This window comes from Balaenoptera physalus (assembly GCF_965194825.1).
Source record: "Balaenoptera physalus genome assembly, chromosome: 19".
Lineage (NCBI taxonomy): Eukaryota > Metazoa > Chordata > Mammalia > Artiodactyla > Balaenopteridae > Balaenoptera > Balaenoptera physalus.
Window position 1 is genome coordinate 10,421,320 of NC_138900.1, and position 24,581 is coordinate 10,445,900.

The 24,581-nt window shown below is 54.8% G+C and overlaps 1 protein-coding gene across 3 annotated transcripts in view; it reads right to left on the reverse strand.

The window, feature by feature from the left end:
* NECTIN2 (nectin cell adhesion molecule 2) overlaps positions 1-20,851 on the reverse strand; it is a 29,278-nt gene extending 8,427 nt beyond the window's left edge. The window contains exons 1-5 of one of the 3 annotated variants that reach the window (XM_082438758.1): positions 20,538-20,851; positions 8,612-9,007; positions 5,195-5,491; positions 3,806-3,923; positions 1,793-1,941 (exon numbers count right to left, since the gene is read on the reverse strand). In XM_082438758.1, the coding sequence (XP_082294884.1) occupies positions 1,793-1,941; positions 3,806-3,923; positions 5,195-5,491; positions 8,612-9,007; positions 20,538-20,628 (1,051 nt within the window). In that variant the 5' untranslated portion in view covers positions 20,629-20,851. The remainder of the gene's footprint in view (positions 1-1,792; positions 1,942-3,805; positions 3,924-5,194; positions 5,492-8,611; positions 9,008-20,537) is intronic. The other 2 variants (XM_082438760.1, XM_082438759.1) reach the window with 2 other exon arrangements.
* Between the last annotated feature and the right edge of the window lie 3,730 nt (positions 20,852-24,581).

A 24,581-nucleotide genomic window follows, 5' to 3' on the forward strand; every position in this document is an offset into this window, starting at 1 on the left:
TTCTGTGTGCATTACCCGCAGCCCCCAAGCGCCCAGGTTCCTGATGGGGCTCTGAGTATGTGTGTTTCACTTGGTGAATATCACCCAAGGCTGAAATCTGAACCCAGTGTGTTCGCTTTGGGGTTTCCAGTGGTGGATATCCCTGGGGTTTCTGGGTGTTTCGGGGGGGGGTGGTCCATGCTCTCGTGGCTCTGTCTTCCTCCGATGGCCCTCAAGTGTGATCCCGCCTGTGTTCTGCAGGCTCCACCCCACAGAGGTGCCTACTGACCCAGTGCTGGTGGGGAGACCAGTTTCTCCGGTGAGTATCTGGGATAGAGGTTCAGGGGGTGTATTTCCAGTTGGGCACCTCGCTGGGTGGGTGGAGCTGACCCTCGTCCGGCTGTTCCTTTGAGGGCAGGGACTGAGACTGGGTCACCATTGTATTCCCCACATTGAGGAGAATGCCTGGCCAAGAGGAAACCTCAGCAAATACTTGTCAGATGACGGTTTGTTGAAAGAGAATCTCCACAATGGGGTTTTTGGAGTTTCCGAGGGTGTGCACTTGAGAACGTCTTCGAGTTACCTTCTCAGCATCTGTGTGTGAGCGATGATATTTCCGCGCGTGGAATTGTTGCTGCCTGCGGTTCTTTTTGCTTCTAGCATGTCTGCATGATGGTGTCTGCCTCCAGGTGTGTGTGTTTGTGCACCTGAGCGTGTCAGATGCACTGAAGGCGGGCCAACAGTCTCTCTGGGTGTGTGGTCTGTGACACTGTTTCTGAGTAGCTACATCATATCTCCCCGGCGAGTGTCTGAATTCCTCAAGAGGGATCCGTTTTCATTTGGGTGTCTTTCCAGGTGTGTGTGTGTGTGTTATGATCATCTCAGTAAGGGGGCCTGCTTCCGTCTGTCTCCAGGTGTGGGTGTGTCTGTCTTCACACCGATGCCTATGAGTTTGTCTTTGGTTGTGTTTCTGAGGGGGCTCTCCTCCCACCCCCTGAAGCCCCCTGCCTCCCTCTAAGCCTCCCGGGCTACAGTTGTGATTGCGACCCCACTTCCATCAGCCCGAACCTGGGCTTTATTTTTTTCCTCTCCAGCTACGTGTCTTGGGTCCTATCTGTGTTTTTGAGTTCCCATCGTGGAGACTCAGAGAACAAAAGTTCTCCCTCAGACCCACAGACACATCAGCCACCATTTCCAAAATACCACCTCCAGGGAATTCCCTGGCAGTCCAGTGGTTAGGACTCCACACTTTCATTGCCGTGGGTTTGATCCCTGGTCGGGGAACTAAGATCCCGCAAGCCGAGTGGTAGGCCATAAAAAACCAAAAAACAAAGCAAAGCAAAACAAATCCAAAATACCATCTCTAGAAACACAAACATCCCAACACACACTCAAACTGGTTTCTGGGTCATACTGACCAGCCCTCACTGTAAGAAGCCCATTGTTTCCGAGTGTTTGTCTAGCTGCCCTCACGTGACTGTTTGTTGTGCAATTCTGTGGGCGTGTCTCACTGGCTGGAGGCCAGGCCAATGTCCCTGGATCTCTCCCTGAAGACCCTTCCCAGGCCTCTGCTTTCTAGGAAGACCCCAGCGCAGGTCTCAACGTCCTAATTCCTCTGTCAGCGCCTACCCTGTCACCCCAATCAGATCCCACCTGGGGGCAAGCCACACCGGCCCCCTCCCATCATTGAGGCGGGTCTGAATTCTCCCCAGGTCGGCGGCGCAGCCTCCTCCAGTGCAGCCCCAGAACCCAGAAGGGAGGAACACTTGGGGAGCAGACCCAGTCGTACACACCATCCCCAAGACCCGCTTACCTCGAACTAGGACCACCTGCTCGGCGTGGCCCGTGCCCACGGCGTTGGTGACGGTGCAGATGAAGGTGGTGTTGAAGAGCCGGTCCACCGAGTGGACGATCAGCTTGGGGCCCTGGGCTACTGCTGAGGCTGGGAAGACGCCTGAAGTCCTGGGGGGTTTGGGGGGGTCACATGAGAAGGACAGCATGGTCCATGGGGAGTACAGGTCTGACAGCGCTCAGGAGCCAGGCTCTACGGACCTGAAACTTACTCCTTAACACCCCAAACTGCGAGCTCCCTCCTCCTGGAGGACTCACGGTTTCGGGTCGCCGGTGCTCCTCTCACGACACAGTAGTCTGGGCCCCCTGCCCCTCCTCCCTCAGCCCCAGGATCCAGACCCCCGGCCCCTCCCCCCTCAGACCCAGGATCCAGGCCCCCGGCCCCTCCCCCCTCAGACCCAGGATCCAGGCCCCCGGCCCCTCCCCCCTCAGACCCAGGATCCAGACCCCCGGCCCCTCCCCCCTCAGCCCCAGGATCCAGGCCCCAGGCCTCTCCTCCCTCAGACCCAGGATCCAGGCCCCCGGCCCCTCCCCCCTCAGACCCAGGATCCAGGCCCCCGGCCCCTCCTCCCTCAGACCCAGGATCCAGACCCCCGGCCCCGCCCCCCTCAGACCCAGGATCCAGGCCCCCAGACCCTCCTCCCTCAGACCCAGGGTCCAGGCCCCCGGCCCCTCCCCCCTCAGCCCCAGGATCCAGGCCCCAGGCCTCTCCTCCCTCAGCCCCAGAATCCAGACCCCCGGCCCCTCCCCCCTCAGACCCAGGATCCAGGCCCCCGGCCCCTCCCCCCTCAGACCCAGGGTCCAGGCCCCCGGCCCCTCCCCCCTCAGACCCAGGATCCAGACCCCCGGCCCCTCCCCCCTCAGACCCAGGATCCAGGCCCCCGGCCCCTCCCCCCTCAGACCCAGGGTCCAGGCCCCCGGCCCCTCCCCCCTCAGACCCAGGATCCAGACCCCCGGCCCCGCCCCCCTCAGACCCAGGATCCAGGCCCCCGGCCTCTCCTCCCTCAGACCCAGGATCCAGACCCCCGGCCCCTCCCCCCTCAGACCCAGGATCCAGGCCCCCGGCCCCTCCTCCCTCAGACCCAGGATCCAGACCCTCGGCCCCGCCCCCCTCAGACCCAGGATCCAGGCCCCCAGACCCTCCTCCCTCAGACCCAGGGTCCAGGCCCCCGGCCCCTCCCCCCTCAGCCCCAGGATCCAGGCCCCAGGCCTCTCCTCCCTCAGCCCCAGAATCCAGACCCCCGGCCCCTCCCCCCTCAGACCCAGGATCCAGGCCCCCGGCCCCTCCCCCCTCAGACCCAGGATCCAGACCCCCGGCCCCTCCCCCCTCAGACCCAGGATCCAGGCCCCCGGCCCCTCCCCCCTCAGACCCAAGGTCCAGGCCCCCGGCCCCTCCCCCCTCAGACCCAGGATCCAGACCCCCGGCCCCGCCCCCCTCAGACCCAGGATCCAGGCCCCCGGCCTCTCCTCCCTCAGACCCAGGATCCAGACCCCCGGCCCCTCCCCCCTCAGACCCAGGATCCAGGCCCCCGGCCCCTCCTCCCTCAGACCCAGGATCCAGGCCCCCGGCCCCTCCCCCCTCAGACCCAGGATCCAGGCCCCCGGCCCCTCCCCCCTCAGCCCCAGGATCCAGTCCCCAGGCCTCTCCTCCCTCAGACCCAGGATCCAGGCCCCCGGCCCCTCCTCCCTCAGACCCAGGATCCAGGCCCCCGGCCCCTCCCCCCTCAGCCCCAGGATCCAGTCCCCAGGCCTCTCCTCCCTCAGACCCAGGATCCAGGCCCCCGGCCCCTCCTCCCTCAGACCCAGGATCCAGGCCCCCGGCCCCTCCTCCCTCAGACCCAGGATCCAGACCCCCGGCCCCGCCCCCCTCAGACCCAGGATCCAGGCCCCCGGCCCCTCCCCCCTCAGACCCAGGATCCAGGCCCCCGGCCCCTCCCCCCTCAGACCCAGGAGTCTGGGTCCAAACAGCACTCACGTGCTCCAGTCGTAGCCTGTGGGCTCCGGTTTGCTGCGGACGTCACAGTTCAGGGAGGCCTCACTACGGCCGACATACCAGTTGTCATCATAGCCGGATATGGAGACCTCAGGGGGGTCTGGAGGAAATGGGGGGACTGGCTCAGTGACAGGGAGAATCCCAAAAGGGGTGATGGGTGAGCAGATAGATAAGAATCCTAAAGAAATGGGCTGGCAGGAGGCGGACCCATGGCGAATGCGTGGGGCAAATCAATCCGGGCTGTACAGACACTGTCCAGGGACGCGGCTGAGGGTCACTCTGAGGAAGTTACTGTTCGTTGCGGCAGCGCCCGAGGGAGCCACTCGAGATAATGTGTGTCATTTCTGACATGCCCAGAGTAGATAAGGGAGTTAGTTTAACTGAAGGCATTGTCTGGGGAACTAGTATAGAAAATGCTGAGTTGGGGTATGGGGTATGATCGGACAGTGGCTGGAAAAGCTGCTAAAGTAACTGTTTGGCAGGGTCTGTGGGAAGAGTGCCAGCGGGAGCCTCTCTGGGTAATATTAGGCAGTGTTGGTGTAAGCAGTTTGGGGAAGGGCTAGCACAGAACATATCAGAAGGGGTTGATACTGACAGCGTACAGCGGGGAATTCCTTGGCGGTCCAGTGGTTAGGACTCGGCTCTTTCACTGCCGTGGCCCCGGGTTTAATCCACAGAGCGGCCAAAACAACAACAACAACAACAAAACACATATTATGTTGATAGGGTCCAGAGGGGCCAATGTGATTACGCTGGGGGGCAGAAGTAGGTGTAGAGGCCCCAGGAGAGTCAGTATAGACAGTGTCCAGGGAGCCAATTTAGACAGTATGAATGGGGGTGTGTATGTAGACAATATTGGGTTGGGTAGTGTAGACAGAGTAGTGGATATAGACAGTGAGGGAGCAGTGTCAACTGGGGTCCACGAGAGCCAGAAAAGATTGCTGGGTGCAGTTGTGTGCTGGTAAACTGGCTCTCTGAAAAGGGAGGGGAAAAAAAAATAGAATAGCCCTGATTTGAGGTGTCTGCCAATTTCCTTGGTGTAAATACTCCACACGGCTGATTGAAGCTACCGGTAAGACTTCACTGGATGTGGAATTGGGAAGAAATGTATAATACCGACCCTTGCAAACCCATTCTGATTTACCCTTGATTGTGGCAGCAAGGTGAGAGCCTAGGGAAGCCAGTATAGACAATGAGGGGGCAGTGTGCAGATGTTGTCCCGGGAAGCCAGTGTAGACAATGGGCAGGAAGGCAGTGCAGAATTTGACCCAGAATGCCAATGTAGACAACACTCAGGGATAGTGTATACGGTGCCCTAGAGAAGCCGGTGTAGACAGTATTGGGGGTGTGGTCACATCCTAATGCACTCACAGCGCACAGAGAGGGTCACAGGCAGCAGAACTGGCTCCTCAAAGCTCTCGTGCTCCACTTTGCAGGTGACCTTGACACCATCTGCTTGGCCCAAGGGTACCAAGGTGAAGCGGCTGGTGACGGTGACTGTACCAGGCAGGGGTCCTGACACCTGGCTCTCTCTGGCCTCTCCATCCAAGGATGAGAGCCAGGAGACTCGGGCAGGTGGCCGGCCGCCCGTGGAGACACAGCGGGCCACGGGTACAGGATCCAGACTGAGTGTGACTTCTTGTGTTTCGGCATGGTTCTGGGGCTGGGCTGGGGAAAGGAACAGAGGGCAGCGTGGGTCACTCCACACCTAGAGTCATTCAACAAACACCTCAGCAGTGGAGCTGAGCAGTTAAGCCCCAACTGCCTGGGTTTAATTCCCAGCTTTGCTGCTTTGCTGCTTTGCAGCTGCATGGCTTTGGGCAAGTCATTTCCCAACTCTGTACCTCAGTTTCCTCTTTTGTAAAGTGGGGATAATCATAGTACCCACCACATAGGATTGTTGTACAGATTAAATAAATTGATATGTAAAGCACTTTGGACGGTACTTGACACTGTGTTATCTAAGTATTAGCCATTATATTTTCTGTTCTGCTCTGCTAGAAAAACAGACAATGTCCACAAGTCTGGAAGAGGCCGAGATTTTAAAAGAAAAGCCAAAGCAGAATAATGAGGTTCAAAGGTCCAGCTGAAAAGCCCTCCAACTTCTTTCCCTTTAATCACCATTAGATTGTGGTGCCAGAAGTGGGATAAAGGCAATGGAGCTTCCCAAAGCTGGAAATTTTTTGCCCTTTTCACTCATCCTCCTGGAAAACATGGAAAAATATTAGGCAGGGTAAACCTCCACGAGGAATAATAATGACAACCCACAGTTACTAATGTGTGCCCATAACCAGACACCTGAGTTCTGACACCTGAGTTCTCCACCAGGTGGAGAGATCCAGGAGGCGTCTCTAGCTGCCTCCTGGATCTCTCCACCTGGATATCTCCTGAGCTTCTCAACGTGGCACTGCCTTCCTCTCCTTTCCTATCCTTCCTGCATTCTCTCCTGACCACCAAAGTCTCTGACGGGCCTCCCCACATCCTCCCTGATCACCCTCCCATCAGTCCTATGACAGCTCCAGGCACACCCACCCCATCCCCACTCCCACCCACTGCAGGGTCTTAGCGACTTGCACTGCCTGGAGTGCTCTGGCATCCCTTCTCCTTGTCTTACCTTCCTCCTCCTCCAGATCCCAGCCTCACTTCCTCAAGGAAACTTCCCTGACATCTGACTCCCCAAGAAAGCGGAGGCTTCACTGTTCTGTTCTGCACTTTTGTGGGCACCTGGTGCACGGCAGGTGCTCTCTACGCATCTCTTGAATAGAACAAATGATTGCAGAAGAGAGACCTTTGTGAGGGATGAGTGGGGAGAAGAGCTGTGCCTTATGCAAAACAACTGTGGTTTTGGGGCTCCTTGGGAAGGGAAGTGTGTTCTGAGGGACAGTACAGGGTACACTTCCCCAACTCTCTGGGGCTGAGAGTGGGGGAGATAAAGTGTCCAGAGTGACGTGGCTTCTGTGGAGTTGCCGGGGGAAGATGGGATCCCAGGGGATTGCCAAGATTTAGCAAGAAATAGCATCTTCAAAAAGACGCCTTCCCTAAGTCTTCCCCATTTCGCCAAGTGGTTGTGCGGGTCACCTTCCTGCTGGACCAGAAGGCTGGGAGTTCTTGATCCTCCTCCTCCCTTAATTCACAGACAAGCACCTTCTATCTCTTAAAAGTGTGATTATTTCACTTTATTCCACTTCTCTCTTTATTCCACTCCCCTCCCCTCCTGCTTCTTCCCCCTTCCAAGCCAGTGCCTCCTCTCACCTGGTCTCCTTGCTTCCCTCTACCTTTGTCTACCCCTCTGATGGGCCCACACACAGCAGCCAGTCATCTTTTTAAAGCAATTTCAAGAGCCTGGTCAAGGTGCTCTTATGGTTTGAAATCCTCTGATGGCTCCAAATAATATTTCAGATAAAGGGGATTCCCTGGTGGTCCAGTGGTTAGGACTCCAAGCTTTCACTGCCAAAGGTACGGGTTCAATCCCTGGTCGGGGAACTAAGATCCTGGAAGCTGAGCGGCGTAGCAAAAAAAAAAAAAAAAAAAAAAAAAAATTCAGATGAAGTCGAGCCACCTGGCCTCTGTCTATGAGGCCCATGCAATCGTCATGACCCTGTCGGTTTTCTTGCCTTGTTGAGGGTCACTCAAGCCCTTGCCACCAGCCCCACCAGCCTCCTTTCTAGAACATGCCAAGCTGGCTCTCATGTCCCAGCGTATGCATAGGCTGTTCCCTCTGCTTGGGCATTCATTCCTCTGCCCGTGGACGTGTCCCCGAGGGTGGCTCCTGCTTACACTTTGGGACTCGACGAAGAGGATTTTGCTGACCGTTCTATCTAAATGAGTCCACTGGGGCCCTCACTCTGAGTATTGCAACATCCTGGTGTTTCCTTTCTTTGCCAAATTGATTATTCTCTGGCTTAACCTCTAAAATATTTCCAGAATCCAATCTCTTCCCATCACCCCCACTGCCTCCATCTTGGTCTAGTTGCCATCACCTCCCACCTGGACTTATGCCGTCACCTCCTTTGTGGTCTCCCAGCCTCCACCCTCACCCACCACAAAGCCAGAAGGAGCCTGTGAAAACCCAAGCCAGATCACATCCCTCTTCTGTTCAGAACTTCCTGTAGCTCTTGCTTTCTCAAGGCAAAAGCCAAAATCTTCACGTGGTCCATGAGGCTGTGATCTGTGCTCTCCCATCACCTCCTCAACCTCGCCTCCTTCTACTTTCCTCCATTCATGCATCTCCAGCCACACTGACTTCCTTGCTCTTCCTCAGACATTCCAGGTGTGCCCTGCCTCAGGGCCTTTGCACTTGATATTCCCACTGCCTGAAACTCTCTTCCCTAGACCTGCAGGGCTCCCTCACCTCCTAGTTTGGGTTAGCACCAGACCACCCTCGCTTACAATTGTAACCTGCTCCCCTCCAACTTCTGAAGCACCTATAACCACCTGACTCACTCTTATTTTTCTTATTTATGTTATCTACTCCTTTGTTTGGAGTCTAAGCTCCAGGAGGGCAGGGAGTGCTGTCTTCCTCACTGCTTTATCCCTAGAGCCTAGCATAGAGCCTGGCACAGAGTAGGTACTCAATTTGCTGAATGCTTGTTGCCGGCTGTCTCTCCAACTTGCAGAACAGCGTGTGGCAAACAGTAGGTGCTTAAAGAATAGCTGCCCATTGGCTGAAGATCACGGACAAGGTCGATATCACAGCTAAAGAGGAGAAACAGGCCGGTGAGGGGCTCTCGCGCATTGCACCCCCGGACTCTCCCACTTCGTTGCAGCCCTGCCCCCACCCCTGCTCACCTATGACTCTGAGCCAGGTCACTCCCCGACTGGTGCCCCGGGGGAAGGTGGCAAACTCGCAGGTGTAGTTGCCCTCGTCCTCCACCGTCAGCCCCCGGAGGGCCAGCGTGGCGTCCCGCACCTCCAGCTCTGTGCCTTGCCCGGCCCCGGTGCTCTGCCCGGCATTGACGAAGGACAGCCGCTCCTTGCCAGGCTTCGGGCTGGGGAAGCTGGGACCATACAGGGGGTGGAAGATGGCCACGTTCTGATTACCCTCAGGCGCATCCAGGCGCAGCCACGTCACCTGTGACACTCGGATTTCAGGCGCTGGGGGCAGCAGGTGGCACGGCAACTCTACGGTGTCCCCCAGGTGGCCCCGCACCTCGGCTGCGGCCCGAACTCGCACATCCTGGGCTCCTGGGGAGAGAGGAGAGAGAGAGGTCGGGTCAGTGAAGGACCCAGATACCTCCTGGCCAGGCCGGGCCATCACTGAGGGGCTGCCCCCCCCTGAAATGCAGACCCGCAATGCAATGCAGGAATCTTTATGAAATCCCAATTCCCAAAAGGCCAGCCAGAAAGATAGTTTGAGGAAAACTAGGGACATTTGTGTCCAGGCTAGATGACATATGATTATGGAATTACCATTCATGATCTTAGGCGTGATGATTAAATTGTGGTTATGCAGTATTCCTTTAAAATTAAAAACATTTTTAAAAAATTTTATTTTATTTTATGCCATGCCGCATAGCTTGCGGGATCTTAGCTCCCCCACCAGGGATTGAACCCAGGCCATGGCAGTGAAAGCCTGGAGTCCTAACCACTGGACCGCCAGGGAATTCCCTATTTTATTTTTATTTTATTGAAGTATAGTTGACTTACAATGTGTTAGTTTCAGGTGTACAGCACAGTGATTCAGTTTATATATATATCTCAATACATATATGTGTATTGTATATTCTTTTTCAGATTCTTTTCCTTTATAGGTTTTACAAAATATTGAGTATAGTTCCCTGTGCTACACAATAGGTCCTTGCTGGTTATCTATTTTATGTAGTATTCCTTTTTCTTAGAAGATAAATGGCGGGGCTTCCCTGGTGGCACAGTGGTTAAGAATCCGCCTGCCAATGCAGGGGACATGGGTTCGAGCCCTGGTCTGGGAAGATCCCACAAGCCGCGGAGCAACTAAGCCTGTGCGCCACAACTACCGAGTCTGCGTTCTAGAGCCCGCGTGCCACAACTACTGAGCCCGCGTGCCACAACTACTGAAACCCGCGTGCCTAGAGCCCATGCTCCACAACAAGAGAAGCCACTGCAATGAGAAGGCCACGCACCGCAACGAAGAGTATACCCCACTTGACTCAACTAAAGCCTGCGTGCAGCAATGAAGACCCAATGCAGCCAAAAATAAATAAATAAATAAATTTATTAAAAAAAAAAAAAGAAGATAAATGGCGGATGGGACTTCCCTGGCGATCTAGTGGTTAGGACTCTGCGATCTCACTGCCAAGGACCTGGGTTCAGTCCCTAGTCGGGGAACTAAGATCCCACAAGCTGCGCGGAGAAGAAGAAGGAGAAGGAGAAGGAGAAGAAGAGGAAGAAGAAGGAGATGATAAGGGGTGGAAATGTCATATCTGCGATGTACTCTCAAATGGTTCATCAAAAACAACAACAACAAAAACGATAAAGTGACGAAGCAAACGTGGCAAAATGTGACCCTTTGTCAAGTCTAGGGGCAGAGGATGAGGGAGGCTGCTGGGCCATTCTTCCAGCTTACACGTGTATGTTTGAAATTTTTCATTATCAAATGTTTGGAGGGAAAAAAGAATCCTCCAAAAATAACAAAAACCTAAATCTATCCCAAAAGAAATTGTAAAAAAATTCAAAGTGTGAGGCTAGTTTTCATTTTTTTTCCTACACAGTAATAATACTTTCTCTCACCTTTCTATAAAACCTACTGCCCTCTGTGCCTTTTTGTTTTTTAATTTTTATTTATTTTTTGGCTGCATTGGGTCTTCACTGCTGCGCGCGGGCTTCTCATTGCTGTGGCTTCTCTTGTTGCAGAGCACGGGCTCTAGGCGCGCAGGCTTCAGTAGTTGCAGCACGCGGGCTCAGTAGTTGCTGTGCCTATTTTTTTTAAAATAGCCTTGCTGAAATATAATTCCCACTCACCCATTAAAAATGTACAATTCAGGGACTTCCCTGGTGGTCCAGTGGGTAAGACTCCGTGCTGCTAATGCAGGGGCCCTGGGTTTGATCCCTGGTCAGGGAACTAGATCCCGCATGCATGCCGCAACTAAGAGTTCGCATGCTGCAACTAAGAAGTCCGCGTGCCGCAGCTAAGACCTGGCGCAACCAAAATAAGTATGTAAATAAATAAATGTCTATGTCTTATGTATATTTTTTTAAAAGTTAGACTAATAAATAAACAAAGTACGATTCAATGGCTTTTCATATATTCACAAGAGTTGTGCAACCATCGCCATAATCCAGTTTAGGACATTTTTATAATCCCCCAAAGAAATCCCTGTACCCATTAAACAGTCACTCCCATTTCCCCTCCTCCCACCCCCTAGCAATCACTAGTCTATTTTCTGTCTCTATAGATTCTCCTCTTCTGGACATTTCGCATAAATCAAATCATACAACATGTGGCTTTTTGTGTCTGGTTTCTTTCACTTGGCATAATGTCTTCAAGGTGTACCCACGCTGTAACATGGGTCAGTGCCTTGTTCCTTTTTATGGCTCAGTAATATTCCATTGTGTGGATTGACCACATTGTGTTTATCTGTTCATCAGTTGATGGACATTTGAGTTTTTTCACCTTTTGGCAATTATGAATAAAGCTGCTGTGAGCATTTGCGTACCAGTTTTTGTCTGAACGTATGGCTTTTATTTCTCAGCTTATCTTTTGTTTTCTGATTGTTAATAAAAACTGGAATAAAGGGGACTTCCCTGGTAGTCCAGTGGTTAAGACTCTGCGCCTCCACTGCAGGGGGTACGGGTTCGATTCCTGGTCAGGGAACTAAGATTCCGCATGCTGTGCGGTGTGACCAAAAAAAAATAAATAAATAAATAAATAAAATCGGGGGCTTCCTTGGTGGCGCAGTGGTTGGGAATCCGCCTGCCAATGCAGGGGACACGGGTTCGAGCCCTGGTCCGGGAAGATCCCACATGCCGCGGAGCAACTAAGCCCGTGCGCCACAACTGCTCAGCCTGCGCTCTGGAGCCCGCAAGCCACAACTACTGAAGCCCGTGTACCTGGAGCCCGTGCTCCGCAACAAGAGAAGCCGACGCAATGAGAAGCCCGTGCACCGCAACAAAGAGTAGCCCCCGCTCACCGCAACTAGAGAAAGCCCGGTGCAGCAACGAAGACCCAACGCAGCCAAAAATAAATAAATAAAATAAATAAATTTTAAAAATAATAATAAAAAAATTTTAAAAATAAAAACCAGAATAAAGATGAATGTTTCTCTGCTGTGTAAGGCAGTACAGCATGGTGACTGAGTGCCTGGGTTTGCATCCTGGCTCGGCAACTTACTGGCTGTGTGACGTTGGGCAAGTCATTTAACCTCTCTGTGCCTCAGTTTCCTCGGCTGTAAAAGGGGGGTAATAATGGTGTCCATCTCCTAGGGATTGCCGTTTAAGGATTAAAGGATGTTTGTAGAGTACTTGGCACACAGGGCCCCCGGAAACACAAGATCAGTGCTTGGTAAATAAACATAGCCGGGTAAGTGTAATTACAAGTAGCCCTCGACACCCAGCCTCAAGGCAAGGCCCATGCCCAGCTGTCTCCGACCGAGATGTGAGGGAAGGAGCGTGTGCCGCCGCTGGCCTCACACAGGAATCCAGGGAAAATTAACAGGGGACCCTAGTGAGAGGGTCCCCAGCAGAAGGCAGCCCCTTAGGCAGGACCCGTCCCAGGCACTTCTCAAAACAAGTCACCAGTGAAGGCCATTGTGTTACGCAGACATCATCTCGTGGAAGCCCCACATATATCTTGCAACTCAAACCCAAGGGTGCCACCTTGGAAGATGCGCTCCTCCTCTGCGGTGGGACCGAACTGCAGAGTGTCATGTGTGGGCCCCCGGAGCAGCTGGCTGGGGGCTTCCTGCTGGCTCTGTCCCTTTCCAGGTGGGGACCTTGTTTCGAGCCTAATTTCCTCCATCTGTGAAATGGGGATGTTTAAGCACCCCTGTGGGGTCCCTTGTGACAATTCCATTAAAATGATTTTCTCCTGTAAGCTCCTCACAGGGCTGGCAGGGCAGGGGAGTCAAGCAGAGGCGGCCAGCCATCCGCTGCAGGCCAAATCCGGCTCTCCCACATAGTTACTTTTGGCCTACATAACATCGTTCCAGAAGCGGACAAGCAGCACAGAAGGGTCTGGAGATTAAAGGTCGAATCCAGACAAAAATCAGGATATGAGGCTCTGGGGGCAACAGTTAGGTGGAGCTGAGGAAGGGCCGCCCCCTTCCCTCAAGGTGCCAGGAACCATTACCCACATGGCCCCCAAAGGCACTGAGTATGGGACAAGGGTCCCCAAAGGCTATGCCCCTTTCTAGCTGGGTGAGGAGGGAAGGGCACTCTGTCAGGGAAAAACCCAGGCCAGTGTGAGCTGCAGAAGCAAAGTAGGGCAGGGCCAAGGGCTTAAGTTTTCTTCTTGAGGTAAGTGGGAGCCATTGAGGGTTCTTCACTTGGAGAAGGACTTGGCTAAAGCGAAGATTTAGAACTTCAAGGGCATGAATGGTAGGAACCTTCCCGCCAGTTATTCTTTCCCAGACTATGCCAACCAGTGGGCAAAAAACAGTGACTCAACCCGCAGGCCCTGGGTGCTAGAGGGTCAGCCCCTGAGGACAGGGATTTGCCTGTCTTGTTTCCTACTGTATCCCCGGAGCCTACACCAGGGCCTGGTTATAGTAGGTGCTCAATCAATACTGTTAAAAAAAAAAAAACCTGTTGAATAAATATCAAGCTCTGTTCTGGGGGCAGGTACCACAGATGTGTCGGGACAAATCACATGCTTGTCCTCTGGGAGCTGACATTCAGGAGGCGAGACCGATATTGTACAGATAGTGATCACCAAGCACTTCATTGGAAAGACTGAAGGGGTGGGGCTGGACCTAGAGCAGGGGCCTGACCCAGCCGAGGGGAGGGGCAGGAGAGCTTCCTGGAGGAGGAGACCCTTTCCAAGGGAAGCCAAGCTACAGCCCACAGAGCCCCACACCCGTCTTTGGGTCGCTGGGTCCCTTCTGGGACTCAGATTTCCTGTCCTAAGGAAGTCATTGTGGCTGCAAGATACCTCTCCTCTTCTGGGGAGTTCTCTGGTGGTCCAGTGGTTAGGACTCGGCGCTTTTACTGCTGTGACCTGGGTTCAATCCTCTCTTCTGAGGGAGACTGCCCTCCTGCATCTAGAGTGGCCCTGGTTGCTTCAGAGGATTAAAAAAAACCCCCACTTTTAGGAATTCCCTGGCGGTCCAGTGTCTAGGACTCTGTGCTTTCACTGCGGAGGGCGCAGGTTCAGTCTCTGGTTGGCAAGCCACGTGGCGCAGCCAAAAATAAATAAATAAATAAAAATTAAATTAAGAAAACCCACTTTTAGCTTCTTGTGGGGCAAGGTTCTCAGCAAGTTCTTTCATCACCAATAATCTGTCCCCGATGGCCACACAGCCCTCCTCTCTCCAACTAGCTGGCCCTCGTTCCCTCACCCTGCACCTCACTTTCTCCCCATCTCACACAGCAGATTTTCATGACCTTCTTGGCTCTCTGAGAGCAGGAATTCTTTGCCTGGTTTTGCTCACCCTCAGCGTCTGCAACAGAGACCGGCTCCTAGTAGATGCTCAATATTTGCAGAATGAATGAGGTTCTAAAATCCCACGGCTTGGACTTCCCTGGTGGTCCAGTGGGTAAGACTCAGCGCCAACGCAGGGGGCTGGGGTTCGATCCCTGGTTGGGGAACTAGATCCTGCATGCATGCCCCAAGACTAAGATCCTGCATGCTGCAACAAAGACCCAGCGCAGCCAAAAAAAAAAAAAAAAAAAAAAAAAAAAAAAATCCCATGGCTCTACAATCCCCAGTCTAAGTGTCTCATTCTGAATGAATGAATAGGATGGTTCAGCCCTTGTGGGGTTAATGGCCCATTTATTAGGTATTTCCACCTCAGTAAAAGGTTCCGGATGGAAGCTTTGGAGTCATCCCCGACTCCTCTCTTTCTCTCACCACCGCCCCCCTCCACGCCACCCATGCAATCCATCAGGAAATCCTGTCAACTCCATCTTCAAAATATATCTTCAAAGCGGACCAGGTCTGATCCCTGCATTGCCTGTAGCCTGGTCTAAGCCAGTGGCGTCTCTCCCCTGGGTCATCCTCCCAGGGAGGGTTGCCGTTGCCCCTGAAGTCTGTTCCCACACCCGGCCAGAGAAGCTACAGCAGATCAGGTCCCTGCTGTGGCTCTCTCCTCACTCAGAAAAAAGCTCAAGTCTTTACAGCGGCCCACAAGGCCCTGCGTGACCTGTGCCCATCCTCTTTCTGACCTCATCTCTCACCCTCTCCCCTTGGCTCACCCTGCTCCAGCCACACCATCCTCCTCACTGTTCCTCAGACATGCCAGGCAAGTCCCACCTCCGGGCCTTTGCACTTGCTATTCTCTCATCCTGGAACACTTCCCCTTCCCTCCCTCCTTTCGGATCTTTGCTCTGGGGCGTTCCCTGACCACCTTAATGATGAGAACAGAAACTCCATTGGCCCTGCTTCGATTTCCTCATAGCAGCTGATGTCTCTTCCCCACTAGACCATCAGTGCCGGGGGCAGGGATCTTCGTCTGTCTTGGTCACTGCTGTATCCCCAGAGCCTAGAACAGTGCCTGGCACACTGTAAGAGCTCGATAAAGGTGAAGACGGGGAATCAGCAGTGCACTAGATCATACAGGCTGAGGCTGAGTTAGAGTTTGGGCTTTTTCTTGGGGGCACTGGGGAGCCACAGAGAGTTATAGGCAGGGGGAGGGACAGGGTTAGGTTTGTGCTTTAGAAAAATCCCTCAGAATGGCGTGGGTCGGGCTTCAGGAGTCAGGGTCGTGGGGATGGAGGATGAACCAGATTGCAAGCACATTCAGAAGTTGGAACGGTTGGGACACGGAGGCTGACTGGCTGTGGGGGTGAGGGGGATGGGGTTAGTGTGGGCTAATGCCCAGATGTTTTGCGTTTCAGGCAGAGGCAGGAGAAATGATGCCAGGAGGAAGGCTGGCCTGGAGTTCGGACCCTAGTGTCCAGCACGCTGCTGGGCAGGTGATTGTGCCCTGACCTTGGCCAGGACGTGACCAGCACCACGGCGGGGGAGAGTGTGGCCATGGGAACACCGCCCTCCCTCAGCTTCCCTTGGCCAGCCAGGCTGGTGACAGCTTCATGAAGTGTCAGCTGGGTCCCCAGACACGCTTCCTCTGCCTGGGCCCTGGGATGCAGGCTTCCTGTGGTGGCAGAGTCGGGGCTGCCCAGGACATTGTGTGAGCCCAGGGGAAACATCTGGGGAGGGGGGTGCAGAGACTTATAGCCTGAGACCCTGAGATCTGGGGAAGGGTAATCAAGGCAGAGAGGAAGGGGCTGGGGGCCCGGACTCCTGGGTCCCTGCCTGGCTGGCTCCTCCAGGCTTGGCTCACGCCCTCCAGACCAATAACGCATCATGACCTGCCCTCTCACCACGGGGTGCAGCAGACTCCAGCAGACCCTTGAAGGCCAGCGTGCTTGGAGCGCTGGCCTCAGCTGCTGCCTCAGCTACCTTGTCAATTAATTAACTGCATTAATCACAGTGCCCACCCTCACAGCCGACATCCAGGAGCCGGTCTGAGGAGGGGGTGAGCAGCTGCGGTAGCCAGGATATGGGGCTGTCTGCCTGGGCCCGCATGTCGGCACCTCCCTCCCCCAGCCCACCTCTCTGATCGTGGTCATCAGTCAGCTCGGGGCACCCCTTCCCTCCCTGGTCTGAGATTTCCCTGCCTTTCTGCAGGGGCTTGACCCCCCTGAAGGTTTCCCCTGTGGGGTCTGATACTTCTGGGGGTGAATCTCTTCCTGGTCAAGCCCCTCAGACAGAACCCCACTCCCACCTATCTGCCCAGTGTAGAGTTTACACCAAAACATTTCTGTCTCTGAGACTCTGGCCTCCTCCTCCTGCAGGTCCTGTCTCTTTGATCTCTTGTGTCTCTGTCTCTGATTCTTAGGGTTCCGAGTCTGCCCCCGCTGTGTCTCCCAGGAGTCCCTGGTCTCTGCTCTCTGTGTCTATCTGTCTGTCTTTCTCTCTAACTGCTTTATTGGGATACAATTCCCATACCATACGATTCCCCCATTTAAAGTGACCAGCTTGGGACTTCCCTGGTGGCGCAGTGGTTAAGAATCCACCTGCTGGGCTTCCCTGGTGGCGCAGTGGTTGAGAATCTGCCTGCCAATGCAGAGGACACGGGTTCGAGTCCTGGTCTGGGAAGATCCCACATGCCGCGGAGCAACTGGGCCCGTGAGCCACAATTGCTGAGCCTGCGCGTCTGGAGCTTGTGCTCCGCAACAAGAGAGGCCACGATGGTGAGAGGCCCGCGCATCGCGATGAAGAGTGGCCCCCGCTTGCCACAACTAGAGAAAGCCCTTGCACAGAAACGAAGACCCAACATAGCCATAAAATAAAAAAAAAAAAAAAGAATCCACCTGCCAATGCTGGGGACACGGGTTCGAGCCCAAGTCCAGGAAGATCCCACATGCCGTGGAGCAACTAAACCCGGGCACCACAACTACTGAGCCTGCGCTCTAGAGCTCGCAAGCCACAACTACTGAGCCCGAGTGCCACAACTACTGAAGCCCGCATGCCTAGAGCCCGTGCTCTGCAACAAGAGAAGCCACCGCAATGAGAAGCCCGTACGCCTCAACAAAGAGTAGCCCCTGCTCACCACAACTAGAGAAAGCCCGCATGCAGCAACGAAGACCCAACGCAGCCAAAAATGAATAAATAAATAAATAAAAATAAAGTGTCCAGCTCAATGGCTCTTAGTAAATTCATAGATTTGTGCCTCCATTACCACAATCAATTTCAGATCATTTTCACCAAGACAAAAAAATCCTAGCTGTTCTCATATTCTTTTTCTTCTGTATCTCCAACATCTGAGGTCTGGGTCTTTCTGGGTCTGGGTCTCCTAGCCTCTGGAATCTGGCTCCCTGCACCGATTCCTGGGGTCCCTAATCTCTCCAGGTTTCTGGTCTCCATCTCTCAGGGCCGCCATTTCTCGGTGTCTCTGACCCTCAGCTCTCTCTGCCTCCTGGGTCTCCCCATCTCTGCATGTCTCTCCACACCTCTGACATACTTTCTCTTTGCTGGGCCATCTTACTGGGTCCCCTCTTCTCCTCCCCCTCCTGCTCCATTTCTCAGCATCACCGGGACATTAAAAATGTAACAGCATCCCTGGCAGAAGCGGGGGAGCTGGCCAGAGTGCCCAACTCCCTGTCCCTCCCGTGTCCACCACTCCCCGTGGCCCCCACACACTGCTGGCCTTGAGGCTCGCCTGTGCCCCGACCTCCCTGGGTCATGGCATCGCTGTCACTGACTGGCTGGGGTCTTTTGGGCCCCTTGCCTCTCACCAAACCTCTGTCTCTCTCTTTATGCTGTTCCTGCCTTTATCCAGACGTCCTTCCAGCTCCTTCCCCCCCCGACCCGCTCCCCCTCCCACACTACCCCATCCCTGTGGCTGTATTTCATTCCCCCATCCCTCGGTTCCATTCCTGTATGTGTCTCTGACCCCATCCCTAAATTTGTTTCTGATGCCCTCCCTCTATTGGCTTCTGTCCCCATCCCTGTATCTCCAGCCATTCCCTGTATCCCTCTCTCCCCTCTCCTCCCCCTAGGATGTGAGCAGACCCACCCTTACTTCTCCCCTGTCCAGTCCCCCTTCCCTAACAAGAAGAGACAGCAGGCCGGCAGGCCCCTCTCCTCCCATCCCCCTCCGCTACCGTGGGGCTGCCTGGCTGACATGGAAGAGCAGTGAAAGCTGGGAGGACTGGGGAGCGGAGCCACAGCAGGAAGCCCAGGTGGTGCACCCTCATTCCGTGGAGGCCAAGGAGGGGGAAGGCAGAGGAGCCAGGGACAGGGAAACAGAGATGGATGGAAAGGAGAGAGAGAGGGCAAGAAAGGAGGAGAGAAAAAGCTTGGAGAGAGATTAGAGAGCCAGAGGAGCAGAGGGAGAGGGTGAGAAATGGAGAGAGGAAGCGGGGAGAGAAAGTGAGGGAAGGAGGGGAGGGAGAGAGAGAAAGAGAGGGAGGGAGAAAGGGAGGGAGGGTGGGAAGGAGAGATGCAGAGAGGAGAGCAGAGAGCAAAGGCACAAGGATGGAGGGTCAGGAAAGGGCAAGACCTCCTCCTCAGGTGCTAAGAGCTTCCCCCCCGGGGACCAGTGGGACCTCTAAATCCCTCCAATGGCCCCGCAGGGAAGGAATTATCTCAGTTTTCCAAAGGAGGAAATGGAGGCTCAGAGGCACTTTCTGGAGCCCACCAGGTGGGGCAGAGCCAAGAAAGGCTCTGAAGTCTGCAGACTGGCTGTGGACCCTGGGAAAGTGGCTTGCCCTTTCTAAGCCTCTGTTTCCTCATCTGCAAAATGGGAACAGGAACTGGACCTGTCTCCCAGGGTGATCAAGAGCCTTCCATGAGATCATGCACCAAGTCAATGTCTGGCACAAGGTCGGGTGGATTCTGAGCATTCTCACAGAGGTGGCAGGTTCTGACTTTATCTCCTTATCTCTGACACAGAGGGAGAGGCAGGCGATGGAAGAGTCAGTACACACTTCTGGGTCAAAGCTGGGAGACAATTCAGACACATGCTGGGAAAAAAAGACCAGGGGTCCCGCAAGCTCCCTCCGTAGTTTCTGGCAAACCTTTGGGACACTCCAGTATCCTGAGTTTCTAGCTGGGAATAAACAGCCGGGTCACCTGCAAAGGGGCGGGGCCAGAGCCTCCTTCACCTGTTTCCTCCCATCCCCTCCCTCTCCCGGGGCTGCACCCCTCCCCTAGGGGAGGTGGGGAGTGGGCCGAGCAGAGGGAAAGACAGCGGATTAGGGCGGCGTCTCTTCGCGTCCACCTCCCGCTGCGGCTCCTAGGACAAAGGCGCGACTAGAGGAAAGATAAGGTCCCGAAACCGGGAGTCCGGGACCGGGAGTCAGGAGAGCGCCCGCCCCCGCCTTGCCCTGGCTCGGCGAAAGTGAAACCCGGAAAACTTCCCCAGGGATGCCCCGCCGACGGCTCGCAAGGAAAGGGAAGTGTCCCAGCCGGCGGGACTCGGCCTCCTTAGTCTACCTGGGACACAGCCGACCGAGCCTCCAGCTTCCAGACAGGGCCTCCGGCCCTTAATTATATCTATAACCCAAGAGTCAGGGTTTCTGCCCACATTTATGTCTGAATCTCAGGAGACATTCCAATGCCCACAATTAAATCTGGAGCCCAGGAGACAGGGCCTTTTGCCCTCCCCTCCCCCCAATTCTGTCTGGGACCCAGGAGACAGAGCCCCCTGCTCACAATCTGGAACCCACAAGTTTGAGCCCTTCCTGCCCCCAATTCTACCAGGACCCCGGTAGACAGAGCCCTTAGCCTTCATTCTTCCTGGGACCCAAGAGATAGAGCCCTCATCCCCTAATTTTTCTGGGGCCCGGGAGTCAGAGCCTTTAGCCCTCTCGGGCTCGGGGTTGGAGCTCGCAGGCCCTTCCCCAGGTCGCCCGAATTATCACTCTTGGCCCTCTAGGGGACCCAAAGTCCGAGCTCCCCGCCCCTCTCGAGGACCTCGGCATCTGGCTCCCTGCCCTCAATTCTCCCCGGGCCTCAGACTCCCAACTCTGGGAGAAGGAAAGGGGGGTGGTCTCGCCTCATCATCGCGACCCTCCTGCTGGGGGTAGGGAAGGGGATGGGTTCGCGCGCGGCGGGGAGGCGCCTGCGGTCTCTCACCGGTTTCCCGGAGCAGTAGCAGCAGCAATAGCAGTAGCGGCAGCTTCGGCGGCGACAATTTCGACGGCGGGAGGGCTGCGTCCCGGGCCATGGGGGGCCCGGGAGGGACTGGGCCCGGGCGGGGGCCTGCGGGCCACTCTGCGTGCGCCAATCGGCTGGGCAGACGCGCAGGTGCCTGAGTGGCTTCGGCTCCCGGCTGGTTCCCGCCGCGCTCTGCTCTCCCGGCTCTGCTCTCGCGGTCCGGTTCTCCCGGCTCAGCGCCCCCCGGCCCCCAGCTTCTTTCTGGCTTCGGACTCGCTGACGTCACAGGACCCACCCCCTTCTTCCCCCGGGCGCCGAGCCGCTCTTAGGCTCGGGCCACGCCCCCTCATGCTGTTCTGACCCCGCCCCCTCCTGGGATTCCACGCCCGCCCCGCCCCCCAGCATTCCTCTCCCTCCCTGTCCTAGGATTCTACCTACACCCGCTACTCCCCAGGATTCTCTGTCCGCCCCTCCCAGGATTCTTTGATCACCGCCCCCCTGTCCCAGAATTCTATCTTTGCCTTCGCTTAGCGTTCAAACCCCGCCCCTTAGTGTTCTAGCCAAGCCCCTTTACACCAGAGGTTGCCCTCGCGCCCCGCCCCCTGTCTAACGGGGCACGCTTAGGGGCTTCCGAACGTCCCGCCTCCGTGAAGCCCCGCCCTCCAGCACGACCTCTCCCATTCGTTCTCCAGGTAGTCAGCCCCGCCCCTTCCCAGGAGCTAAGTTTACCCTGGCCTCGGTCCCGCCCAAAGTCCTAACCCCACCCCGCCCCCTTCAGTATTAGCCCCGCCCGTCTCGTCACACCCGCGTGAGGCACGTGGGTTCTCATAGGTCCGCCCCTCTGGAGCCCCGCCCCCACGCTGAGACCCCACCCCCTTCCCCGCCTCGAGATTTCCCCAGTTCTCGCCCCGGGGCCACTGTCTCTCAGGTCCGTGCGCATCTCAGCCTATCTTCATCTTTTTCAATCTCTGCCTGCGACTCTGGGAGTCGTTTCTTTTTAGATTTCTCTCTGTCTCTTTTAGTGTCTCTGTTTTTGTGTCTATCTTTGCCTCTCTTTTTCCGTCCCTGTGTTTATCTCTGGGTCTTTCAGTCTTCACGTTTCCGTGTCTCTTAGTGTTTCTGGTCTCTTTCTTCCTGCTGTCTTTTTCTATCACTCACTGTGTTTGTGTCACTTGGTTCCTTGTCTCTTTCCATCCCTTTGACTTTGTTCTCGGTCTGTGTTTCTGTCTCTCTCGCTCCCTGCGTCTGTGCCTCTCTCTGCGTCTGTGTCTCTCTGTATGTTTCTATCTCTGTCTTTCTCTGTCCCTCTGTCTCTCTGTGGGTTTCTGTGTCTCTTTCGGTATCTCTTGTTTCTCTCTGCGTCTCTCTTGACCTCTCTCTCTCGCTCCCTGCATTCCCCAGTCCTCTCCTGCATCTGGTCCGCACCGTCTCCTTACCGCAGCCTTCCGCCAGGGGGCAGCACAGACCACCCCCGGCGCTCCGCTGGCCCTGCGGGGCTGGGCGAGGATCGGGCCTCCAGACTCCGCTGGTCCCTCCCCGTGTCCTTGTCCCACTTCTATCTTCCCAGCCTCCTCGCGTCTTTGTGTCTCTGGCTCTGACTCGGCCCCTTTGTCTCTCCCCGGCGGCTCCCGCTCCTCCCCACCCCCACCTACCTCTTCACATTCCTTGGACTGCCCGGGGAAGCTGGTGAGGCCGCCCAGCGTGTAGGGACGAGGGCGGGAAACAGGAGGCCGAGGGAGGGGATGCCACCGAGCGCCTGAAATCCCTCCGTTCCAGTTCCTCTGAAAAGGAGCTGATCAGCTGGGGCAGATGTTTGGGAGCTTCTTGCCCTACCAAGAGGACCCCCATAGACTTGTCCTCCCTTCCCACCTGACATGCACCTGAGTTTTTCTCTCCAGAAGGGCAAGATCTTACATGGTGGAGAATCTTACTGACTGGCATTCACGTCTTGGTAAAAATACTATTAATAAATGTATTTAGCACTTACTATGTGCCAGGCACGGATCCAAGTGCGCTACAAGTATTATCTCAAATAACCCCCACAGCACCCTGTGTGATGACGAAACTGAGGCACAAAGAGAGATGAAGTGACTGGACCCAAAGTCAAAGGGTTTGCTACTTGTCAGTTAATTCCGCACAAGGATCCCGTGAAGGGGACACTTATGATCCCCATTTCAGTGAAAAGTACACAGAACACAGAGTGATCATTTGCCCCACGCTACCCAGCAAGGAAGTAGCAGGCTGGGAGCTCCCCATAAGGTGTTTCTCAGACTCGACACTAGCCTGGTGTGAAGCCAGCGGGACAAATACAGTAGTCCCCTCTTATCTGCGGTTTCAATTACCCCACAGTCAACCAGTCTGAAAATATCAAATGGAAAATTCCAGAAATAAAACTTCATCGGTTTTTGTCTGTTTTGTTTTTAAAATTTATTTATTTTATTTTTATTTATTTTTGGCTGCGTTGGGTCTTTATTGCTGCAGGCGGGCTTTCTCTAGTTGCAGAGAGCGGGGGCTACTCTTCATTGCCGTGGCTTCTCTTGTTGCGGAGCACGGGCTCTGGAGCGCAGGCTCAGTAGTTGTGGCGCACGGGCTTAGTTGCTCCGCGGCATGTGGGACCTTCCCGGACCAGGGCTCGAACCTGTGTCCCCTGCACTGGCAGGCAGATTCTTAACCGCTGCGCCACCAGGGAAGCCCACTTCATCGGTTTTAAATCATTCTGTAGTGTGATGAAGTCTCGAGCCCTAGACGTAAATCATCCCTTTGTCCAGCATATCCTCACTTATACACTACCTGCCTGTGAGTCACTTAGTAGCCGTCTCTGTTATCAGATCTATCAGATCGACTGCGGCGGTATCACAGTGCTTATGTCCAAGTAACCCTATTTTACTTAATAATGGCCCCAAAACACAAGAATAGCAATGCTGGGGACTTCCCTGGTGGTCCAGTGGTTAAGACTCCATGCTTCCACTGCAGAGGGCACGGGTTCGATCCCTGGTGGGAGAAATAAGATTTCTCATGCCACACGGCATGACCAAAAAAAAAAAAAAAAAAAGATGCTGGTAATTCAGATATTCTCTTACTGTGCCTCATTTATAAATTAAAGTTTGTCATAGGGATGTATGTATAGGAAAAAACATTGTATATGTAGGGTTCAGTACAATCTACGTTTCCACTGGGGGTCTTGGAACATACCCTCCACAAATAGGGGAGAACTACTGTAGGTACATAATAAATTCTCTCTAGAACTCTCTGTCCTCTCCCCAATCTGGGGCCAGACTAAGGCCAGGATCTCTCGGGTTAGTGCCACCTTTGCTACTAACTTGCTTTGTAAAATTCTCTCTCCTCCCCCATTTCTCCCTTGAATAAAATAACCAGTCCCCAGGGAGACTTCTTCCAGGAAGCCCCCCTTAGCACCTATTCTTCTCCTGGTCTGTCAAGGAGCGTGCTCAGCTGTCTCCTGGCTATTCTTTGTGAGCTGGGATGAGCCCGGGAGGGAAGGCCCAGGAGGGTGGTAGGCTAGAGTTTCATGCCCCCCGTCACATGATTAAGGGGACATGGATAAGGTTGAGCACTGCCGTGTGTGTTTGTTGACAAATGACTGGGTGGGTCTCATACCTTGGGAGTTGATTTCCAGTGTCAAGGAGTCTCAGAGGTGACAGTTCACTGAAGAGCCATAACCACCAGGAGGTAGGGGCACGGGGCCAAAGGCTCCCTGATGGAGCTGGAGAGTTGATGCCAAGTATTTTACCTGCCCAGTAACCTCTTCCATACTAAGCCCTTATGGTTCAGAGCGAACCTGGCCAGTCCTGGCCAATCAGAGCATTCTATCCCCTGGCCACAAGGATTGGTTCAGGGTTGGGGGTGGGGCCCATTCCTGACCAGTAAGAATTAGCCCTGAGACTTCTGCTTGAACTAATAGGAAAGGGACACCCTCTTTTGATGGGGGTTGCTAAACTTGTAGGGTAGAAATCTGGTACTATGGGTGCCTCCAGAGACAAAAGACTCTGCTGGTGCATGGAGGGC